The sequence below is a fragment of the Pelobates fuscus genome, chromosome 3, assembly GCF_036172605.1.
Source record: "Pelobates fuscus isolate aPelFus1 chromosome 3, aPelFus1.pri, whole genome shotgun sequence".
Taxonomy (NCBI): Eukaryota; Metazoa; Chordata; class Amphibia; order Anura; family Pelobatidae; genus Pelobates; species Pelobates fuscus.
Window position 1 is genome coordinate 14386458 of NC_086319.1, and position 10523 is coordinate 14396980.

Consider the following 10523-nt stretch of genomic DNA (forward strand, 5'->3'; position numbering starts at 1 on the left):
ACAGAGCTCCACGGCAATAATACTCCCAGTAATGTGTCTGAGTGTATAACAGAGCTCCACAGCAATAATACTCCCAGTAATGTGTCTGAGTGTATAACAGAGCTCCACAGCAATAATACTCCCAGTAATGTGTCTGAATGTATAACAGAGCTCCACAGCAATAATACTCCCAGTGAATTACATTTTAGTCGTATAAAAATCTGTCAGATCAGCTCATCCCTGGTCACACCCCCACTCTCACCCCTAAAATTAAATTGTCCCTTATTATCCATGTGAAATGTTGGGAGGTGGTCTATACTGACAGCCTTAACTATTTTAGTAGCAAGTAGTGGATTTGAAATAGCACTAAACTGGATATAAGGCAATAACATGACTATAAGAAAGGGAACAGTCATCACATTTTGAATTCATCCTGTGTTGGCTTTTTTTCAGTCAGTGCTATATATGTGACTATAGATGTTGCTGATTCATCAGACTGGGGGTAATTTTAAAAACTTCGATGAATCAGCTGCGTAGTCTAACACACAATGAAGCGGTTATTGTTTTTAGTGAAATTACTTTCCTGGCAGTATTCACAAAGCTTGTCTGATTTCATATTACAATTTGCTTCTTGTCATACATTAACCTGATTATTGCTCTATCCTCCCTCAAACAGGAGCGTGCAATGTGGCTATCGTCCCTTCTTATAGGGAAATGGAAACAGTTTACTAAGTAAATATTAGTACCTAAAGTATTTTCAGTAATGCTTTATTTTATCATGATTTTTACAGAACCTTTGATATTGCTATAAGTCTCCTGTTTTATAGAAAACCCCTACTTGGGAAAGTCAATATATATTATTACAATTAGAACATGGAAATTATTTTTATCATAGTACAGATTAGCAATAGTTCAGTATAGTTTTCCATAGTGCTAACACACATCTGATTGAATGCTAGTGTTTTAAAACAGGGGTAATTCACAACTCACTGTATCATGAACAGTTCATGAACACATTCCTTTTGGCCACTCTTCATGTTCAACGTTCATGTGATCAAAACTACGCAATGCCATCATCAAAGGTTTTTTTTTGTTTTCAACCAGTAACACGTTAATTTCAAGCACATAATATGTATTCCTTTTTCACCAGCTGAATAGAATTTATAAGCAACTAAAATGCAAACAACTGGGGTACATTAACAATGGGAAATGGGACAAAAGCAGACCTCTCATCTGAATCTGTATATGAGGGACTCACATTAAAAAGGTCTGTATAAGCAGGCATCAAAGGCTAGATAGCAGCTGTCCCTGGTACCATGTCAAGCTGTGTTTAATCATATAAGTATTGTAAGTTAAGTGCAACAGTGAACCAGTTAAAAAGCAGAATAAAACCTTAACACAGGAATAACTAAATTAGAATTTTTGGATTCTCTGGGCACTGCTAGTGAGTCTCCATCTTGAAAAGATAGCTTGCCCTGGTCTCTCACATCACATACCAACACATTGGAGGGCTGTATAAAAATAGGTACTTTTGGGCATACCATTTTTTATCATTTCTATACAATATACCCATAAAAAGAGATACAATAGAGAAATTGAGCTTTATGAAAGCATGGGAAATAGACATAAATTGTACCATACCCGACGAGACATGGTCAAAAGTACTAATGGCACACAAAAACACGGCCCATATTGAAACCAGCAGAAAAGTGTTATATCGCTGGTACATGGTGCCCACCAAGCTTCATAAAATTGACCGAACCGAATCGGAACTATGTTGAAGGTGCCTAGAGGAAAAGGGAACAATGGTCCATATTTGGTGGGCCTGCCCACTACTTAAAAAATTCTGAGAGGGAATCTCGAACATAATCACAGCACCAAATGAAAACGCTTCCACATACTCCTGAAACATACTTACAGCAAATAATGCCACCAACCTGCAATAAGGCAGATCAATACTTAATGTATCATATTATTATTGCCGCTCTGGCAGCCATTAGCAAAAGTTGGCTGAATACAACACCTCCAGACACACTACAATGTATTAATGCAATACAGATTACTAAGAAATATGAAATAGAAGCAGGGAAATTGAGAGTAACGAAAAAACACTGGCAAAAATGGGACAAGTGGTATACACAGGCAAATAACATTGAACAGCAATCATAGAGAGATACATGGAAAGTGACAACTAAATGACCGACCTCCCCCCTGCCCCTTCCTTCCCCCCCCATCCTCCCTATTCCCCCACACACTGTTATGTAACAATTTGGGTAGCAAGACATAAACTCACAGAACCGAGCATCAACACAGTTATAATTAGAACATACTAATGAAAATCAACCCTCTTGTTCGTACCGAGGGCAGATGTTATGTGCACAAGTTAGCAAAGGTGTGATAATGCTATCCAACAAGTTATGTTTGGTAAAAGTATGTAACACATTTGTAACCCATGTGACATGTATGAAGATGGAACTGTTTCATGTATGAAAAACCCAATAAAATACTTAAAAAAAATAAATAAAACCCAGGTACCCTCACCAATACCTTCCCATGATAGACTACATCCATGCACTGGTAGTAGGAACCTTATTCCCATAAATGTTTCCAAGGACGCTGTGCAAGTTCACACGTTATGAGCTAAAAGATTTACAATGTTTGGCAGGCTCCTTGACAGTCACGTATGTTATCACTACCCTAACAGTAATGATAAAAACATAGGACCAGAATATAACACAAACCATAGCCCACTTTTAGCTCAAGGTAAAAAGTCACTCCTAATTCTAAAAAAAAAAAACTGCACGATTTTAAAGAAATTTATATATTTAAAAAGAAAAAAAGAATTGCGTAATACTTCTCATTTGGTCTTTCTAATCTCCAAGCCCAATGCAATGCAGCATCCCACAATGCTTAGGGTGTGGCCATATGTTGCATTGTGGGATTCACAATCTAGGAATAAAGTGGCACATGCATATCCATCCACCACCAACTTCTTACACTGAAAGATATCCTTACTCGGAGCATGAAATACGAGACTTGCTTTAATAAGTGAAAACTTTTCACTGCTAAAAACGCTTAATGAAAGCTATGAAGAAGCCTGTAAAAAGTCATGTACTTGTATAATAGAAACTTAAAGGGAAACTATAGGCACCCAGACCACTTCATCTCATTGAAGTGGTCTGGGTGCAGTGTCCCTGTCCCCTTAACCCTGCAAGTGAAAATATTGTAGTTTTGCAGAGACGGTAATGTTTACGTTGCAGAGTTAAGACTGCCTCTAGTGGCTGGCTCCCAGATTGTCAATGCTTTCCTATGGGGAAGGACTAACGTGTGCGTGACGCTTGCGCTTTAGGTTACTGACATCGCTGCAGGAGGAGACCAATACAGCGTGAGGGACTTTAGCACTGGAATCCGATAAGCCTAAAACTTTTTTTTATTTGCCCTTTCATGGCCAGTGGGGGGGCGGGTAGGATTAGGAACACGGTAGTGTTAGGAATACGGTGTTCCTTTAAAGTTGCTATAAGGCAAAGAATGCAGGGACACATGGACACAACTCAGACCTTAATCCAAAGACTGCAATGTAGTTATAGTGATTGAGGTTTCCAAATAATGGGAATTGGCCCTCCAATTCTGTAGTTGGTGCTGCAGTTCCCAACTGAGCTACACCAGCATCCTGCAAAATGTATTCACATTACAGCCTCAATAAAGTGTTTAAAAGTAATGCTTGTATATGTCTACTTACTGCATATTTATTGCCAACCTCCCCAACTCCCACTACAATATCCTTTCTCTAAACATACATTCAGAAAAAAGAAAAAAAAAACTCATGGTGGGTTCTAACTTTGATTTGATTTATCCATCTCTACAGATGTACCTGAAAAATATGCAAGTAACAAAAATAATGTTTGCTTCGAGCCTGCTCTCAAAATGTTCTATTAAACAACCTTCCCCATGCAGCCACATTCAGCCAAGATATAGCTGCTGTTCGCTCATCATAGGTGATGAATTGAGCTGCTCTAGGCCCACAACAGAGGTTTATGGGATAAGTAGGATTTTAGGTATGGGAGTTGTCTATCAGCAGCCAAATCCACTAAACAGTAAATTTGTGCATGGCAGAAAAATTTGGTTTGGCACCAATGAAATTTAGTTTGGGACCTCTGACACTCGTTCATTTGATGGTCTGGCTCGTACGAATATCGTCCATGATAAATCATCAGCGAAATCATCGGTCAACAGTAAATAATGTATAATAATAATAATATAATAATATGAATATGAATACTATTTATATATTTTACAGTACACTGATACGAGCATTTTCCCGCTATTTGGTTCACAAGTCAAGTGAGAAAAACCAACCAATACAGGGAAAAATCAATAGAGGGTGACTTCTCACTTGAACTGTGAATAAAACATTTAGTGACTGTCCCTAGCCATCAATCAATGCTTTTTGGGGGGCACCACAAGCAGAACAGTCAAACTGTTCTAAAACAGCGTGCTGTAGTGGTTATGGTGCTTGGAGCGTTCCTTTATTAAACAGTGAATTAAACACAAAATTGAAACATTCAGGCAAAAATAGTGCAGTAGGAAAATGCTTCGATTCAGGCAGCCACTGCTTACTTGTTTTAGGTTGAATTATGCAATACTGTTTCAATTCACTGCTTAGTGAATAAATGCTAACGTGGCATAAATAGTGAGCATTATCGGCAAATACAAGTTTAGATTATAATTTCTGTTCCAGAACTGCTTTCTGTAGCTATGTTATTGCCTGCACTATACATGCTGTATAATTTATACACATATATATATTATATTTAATTTATATTTCTTTATATATATTTCAATACTTTTTTTGCTGCAGTGTAACAATGCTAGAAAGCTCAGGTCGTTGGCAGCTGTTTCTCCAAAGCCCTAATGAAAGTCTATGTGAAATAACCAGAACCAGCCCAGTCACTACTTCAATTGGCAGTATCATAATGTCACGTGGTCAGAAAACACCATCTCAGCAGCTAAAACTAATCTTACTGCAAAGAAAAAACAAAACAACTTTCGTCAAACCTACGTACACAGTTGTATAATATGCTATAGCGATTGCTTAAAGAATCTGCCATCTTAGAGAAATGGTTGTGATGTGGAATTCCCATTTCCATGTAGCCTTTACCACTGTAAATGGGTTTGTTTTCAGTTCCATATCAGTATCTGTTGGATAGATTGTTACATTTTTCAATTTCTTCCAAAACTGCTAGCATCCAGGTAGGTAGAAAACATTAAAATTATAACATTTTCTCTAAAGAAAATAGCATTTATGGATATCTTAATATAAAATATATAAAAGTTATATTTGAAGAGCAGAACGACCTCCATGGGGATAAATGGATCCTGAGGATTTCTCTAGTTTTAGAATTTGACCAGTTTAACTCTTTATGTGATACTATGATGACTTTTTGCAAATAAAATCCCACATTTAAATACACCCGATTGGCTTTAGTTCTTGCTGATTGTATTTAACATATGCATTGTGCACACTGCTCCCTCTTAGCACTATTTGTGAATAGTTCAGCAGATAAACTTATTCATAGTGTACATTGCTCCCTCTAAGCATTATCTGTGAATAGTTCAGCAAAAATAATATTACCTACATTTTACAACAGCTACACTCCATAGTTTACAAAGGTAACACAAGGAACTAAGTGCATGGTGGAATAGTTGTAAAGGTTGGTTTCTTAATGGTTTATTGGTGAACCATTCAGTAAAAGGTGCTTATTAGGAACTGGTCAGATGATAAGATAAAAATTAATGATCATTTTAAATATTAATGTCTATATGAACAAGTATTGAAAAGGTTATAATGTTGTTTAATGACACAAGAACATCAAAGTAAACAATTATAGGGAAAGATGCCAAGACAAATTACATCTTAGGACTTGGGCATTACCAGGACAAAGTATCACTAAACCAAAATACTCATTACAGCCCCCACTTCCATGAGGCCAAAACACTGTGCTAGTAGCTAACCTGTTGTTTGTTATATTTCATAACTATTGATACATTGACGATCATTGCCAATAAACAGATATCAATATCAATGTGAATCTCAAATCCTCCCAAACCGAATCTACTTAATCATAACACACATCTTTAAAATATTCTCCATGAAATGGTTCCAAGAACCACACAGGGGGCCGGTGCAAATTGTAAATGTACTGGCAGAAACATAATATAATAAAAGGTATTTGCATCTCAGTGTCAGTTTCAAGGGCCCTTCGGGAAATAAATGTGTTTTATAGTAAAGGGAAATACAGCTGATATAATTATGACTTTATTGAGCAGAGAAGCATGTGCCGTAGTTAGACTCACTATCTGAATAACTACATCCTACGGTAAAAGGTGACATTAATTTAAAATGTATTGAACGGTTGTTCTTTACATAAATGGTCTGCTGCAAGCACTAGTAATCCTACAGTGTATGTTTTCTGCATATTTCATTACTAAATCTGAAAACGGTGAGAGGTGACAGAACATAGGAGAAGAAGGGGAGGGGGCCTGGGAGGGCCAATTAGATTTCATTTGCTATCAATTTCTAACATGAAGCCTTACTGAAAATATACAAAATATAATATGTTTCCTAGATAAGCGAAATTCCATCCATTTTTTTTACAATGCAGAACATGTCTCCTTACCAAGTTATTATTATTATTGGTATTTATATAGCGCCAGCTTACTCCTCAGCGATTTACAATCATATGTATAATTTTAAACATCAGCCAACACTCTACATTCCCAGTTTTATTTTGTGAATTAATTAACAAAACTGTGCGAATGCAGACCTTCAAGCAGTTAGTATAAACATACATACAAAAAAACTCCAGCCTTTTCTCCTAATTCCCTTCTCCCAAAGAGCTAACGAAGCAGATTATTGACTCTGATAACAATGTACGGCGAGCAGAAAAGCCTCCTGTTATATTAAAAACTTTGACCAATGCCAATACAATTAACTAATCCATACGCACGCTTTTCCTGATCTTTTGCATCTATCTTGGGTCTAGAATACCCACACTCGGATTTGTTTACCAAGAGAAAAACAAACTGTGTTGTGATTCTTGCACGGTGTCAATGACTGCACAAATGCTTTCACAATCATTACTAAGAATCATAAAAACACATTAACTGCCCCAGCATCCAAACGCATTGTTGCAGTGGAGCTAGGAAAAAAAAGATCTGCACTAAGCCTGATTCAACAACTTCCCTCCTCTCCACCATGAAAGGAATGGCAGCTCTGGGTATCAGACTCTTGAAAGATCTGCTTCTCAGAAAGAAAGTATTGGATTTGATTCCGTACAGTGATTAAACATCTTTGTGTTCTGTAGTGTTGGCCATTCTATCCCCTCCCCCTCAAAAAAAAAAAAAATTGCATCAAAGCAATCAAAATGGTAATGTTCAGCATGAATGGGGCCCCTTCCCCCACCTCAAACTCTGCAGAGTTTCTCCATGTTAGGAAGAAACCAACACCCCTTTCTCACAAAATGGAAGCTTCCACTACCAAACTGAGAGTGCAAGCCTCATTAACATGACAACTCCTGGACAGGGAGATGACTTTGAAAGTAGGGGCAGCTCCCCCCCCCCCCTCTTTTTCGTGAGCTTGGGGAAGGGGGGAGGGAGGGGAGGGATGTGGAAGGAAGGGGAGCTGTCCATAAAGTTGGGTTCTGAAAGCTGCATTCTGGAGGAAATAAGTATCAATTGACAGAGAAGAAAAAATAAATCAACTGCTCACGGTTACAATGCTTGAGTGTCACGAAACCACACACACAAGGGCAACAACACAAACACTGATCACAAGCCATACACACAAGGATCACAGCTTTCAACAACACACACAGGGGCTCACAGCACTGCCATCACAACACAGTAACACAACATACACACAGATATCACAACCTATCCCCACAGGACTCATAACATTCTCCAAGACACACAGCACTGAGATCACAACATACTAACACAAACAGTTCTGAGATCACAACATTCTAACAAAAACTAATCTGAGATCACAACACACACAGAGAGACTCATACTGAGATCACAACACACACAGAGGGCTCACAGTACTGACATCACAATACATTAACACAAACAACACTGAGATCACAACACACTAACAAACAGTACTGAGATCACAACACACACACACATAGAGGCTCATACTGAGATCCCAACACACACACACTGGGTCTCACAGCACTCTGATCCCAACACACACACACTGGGTGTCACAGCACACAAACACACACACAGAGCTCCCAACATGAAAGTTGTCTCCTGTCACTAGTAATGTCAGAGCTGCAGCATGGGGGGAGGAGGCTGTACACCATGGCATCTGTTCACTGAAATCCCCACCTTGCCGGAACCAGGAACCGGTACCCACAGAACCCAGCACCTAGAACCAAGCACCCAGTACCTAAAACCCACAGAACTTTCCCCGGTTGGAGCAGGTGTCAAGTCCACAACAAAGGGGCCACAAACACCCTCCCCCCACCCCGATCACTGAGCAATCCCTGCAAAGCAACAAAGTCACAGCAGAGAAAGTGCTGCTTCTCCTCCTCCTAAAAACATGTCGACCAACTCAAAATGGACGCCACGAAAAACAAAAACTAGCAAAGAATCCATGCAAGTCATGTGCCTTCCCTGCCCACCTACCGAGCCTGGGGGGCTGGGGGCACACAATGCAGCACAACAAACCAAAACACACAACAACACTTTTACTGGCTCTTCGCAGACTATGGAGTTAAAGCAGAAATGTATCAGTGGATACATAGTGTCACTAGTTGTGAAAGTCGCCGAGGGAGGGAAGGGGTTAAACCAGTTCCATTAATAGAACTCTAGCTACAGATACATTGTAACAGTCGGGTGATGGAGCTCCATCTAATGACTTTATCCGATTTCCTGGCTGCCCTTTGAATACTCCTTGGGAAACACACCATTTCTAAACTTAGATATTTCTTTATATCTGAAGGACAAAGTTCTCCTCTCCCAGCACATCATGGCAAGCAGCAAAGTACCAATAGAGAATAATACGAATAATGCGAGGTTTTTACCTGTGGCTCCTGCTTCATCTGTGCAACTAGTTTCTAAAAGAAGGGGGGAGAGAGGATCTAGGAAAGCCAGCTAAAAAAAATAGTAAAAAGTCTACAGCGAGAAAAGAAAGAAAGAAAGAAAGAAAGAAAGAAGCAAGCACGGGAAGAAGTGAGAGAAGAGGGAGAAGGGGGGAAATGTTTCAAGTTTGATGGAAATGGGGAGGAACAAAGCCAAGTAAACACACACACACAGAGTGTGCGTCCCCCCCCCCAGATAGCTCATAAATATTCAACCCTCGTCCTAATCTCCAGCAGCAACACCGCAATATTACTTCCAAATCCTCCTAGCCTGCTCCAGGAAAAGGCACCGGGGGGAGGCAGGGGCGGGGAGAGCAGGGGAGGGAATGTTATGGGAAGTGGGGGAAGAGAGGGGGGTAAAATGGGAGGAGATGGGGAAAGCGTGGGGAGATGAGAGAGGTGGGGAGGATGCTGCAAGATTGGAGAAGAGTGGGGGGAGAGGAAAAGTGAGAGAGAAGGAGGGGAATGAGGGTTGGGGGAGAGGGGAGGGGGGTTAGAGGATGAGATGGATGTAGAGGGGGGGGGGGGGGGGAGTAGAAAGTGATGCAAAACGTTGGGAGGAAAATGTGAGTAAAGAAAGTGAAGGAAACTGGAAATCCGGGGAAGTCAAGAGAGAGTGATCGTAGTGGGGAGAGTGACTATAGAATATAGTAACGGGGTATTATAGTATATGGGAGAGTGACTGTATAGAATATAGTAACGGGGTATTATAGTATATGGGGAGAGTGACTGTATAGAATATAGTAATGGGGTATTATAGTATATGGGAGAGTGACTGTATAGAATATAGTAATGGGGTATTATAGTATATGGGAGAGTGACTGTATAGAATATAGTAACGGGGTATTATAGTATATGGGAGAGTGACTGTATAGAATATAGTAATGGGGTATTATAGTATATGGGGAGAGTGACTGTATAGAATATAGTAAAGGGGTATTATAGTATATGGGGAGAGTGACTGTATAGAATATAGTAACGGGGTATTATAGTATATGGGGAGAGTGACTGTATAGAATATAGTAACGGGGTATTATAGTATATGGGGAGAGTGACTGTATAGAATATAGTAATGGGGTATTATAGTATATGGGAGAGTGACTGTATAGAATATAGTAACGGGGTATTATAGTATATGGGAGAGTGACTGTATAGAATATAGTAATGGGGTATTATAGTATATGGGGAGAGTGACTGTATAGAATATAGTAAAGGGGTATTATAGTATATGGGAGAGTGACTGTATAGAATATAGTAACGGGGTATTATAGTATATGGGAGAGTGACTGTATAGAATATAGTAACAGGGTATTATAGTATATGGGAGAGTGACTATAGAATATAGTAATGGGGTATTATAGTATATGGGAGAGTGACTGTATAAAATATAGTAACGGG

General features: G+C 39.3%; 1 protein-coding gene across 2 annotated transcripts in view; it reads right to left on the bottom strand.

Annotated features, from left to right (window-relative positions):
• The window catches only part of PHF21B (PHD finger protein 21B), a 98091-nt gene extending 88705 nt beyond the window's left edge, over positions 1 to 9386 (bottom strand). For both annotated transcript variants that reach the window (XM_063446732.1, XM_063446731.1), the window contains exon 1: positions 9069 to 9386. In XM_063446732.1, the coding sequence (XP_063302802.1) occupies positions 9069 to 9086 (18 nt within the window). In that variant the 5' untranslated portion in view covers positions 9087 to 9386. The remainder of the gene's footprint in view (positions 1 to 9068) is intronic.
• Between the last annotated feature and the right edge of the window lie 1137 nt (positions 9387 to 10523).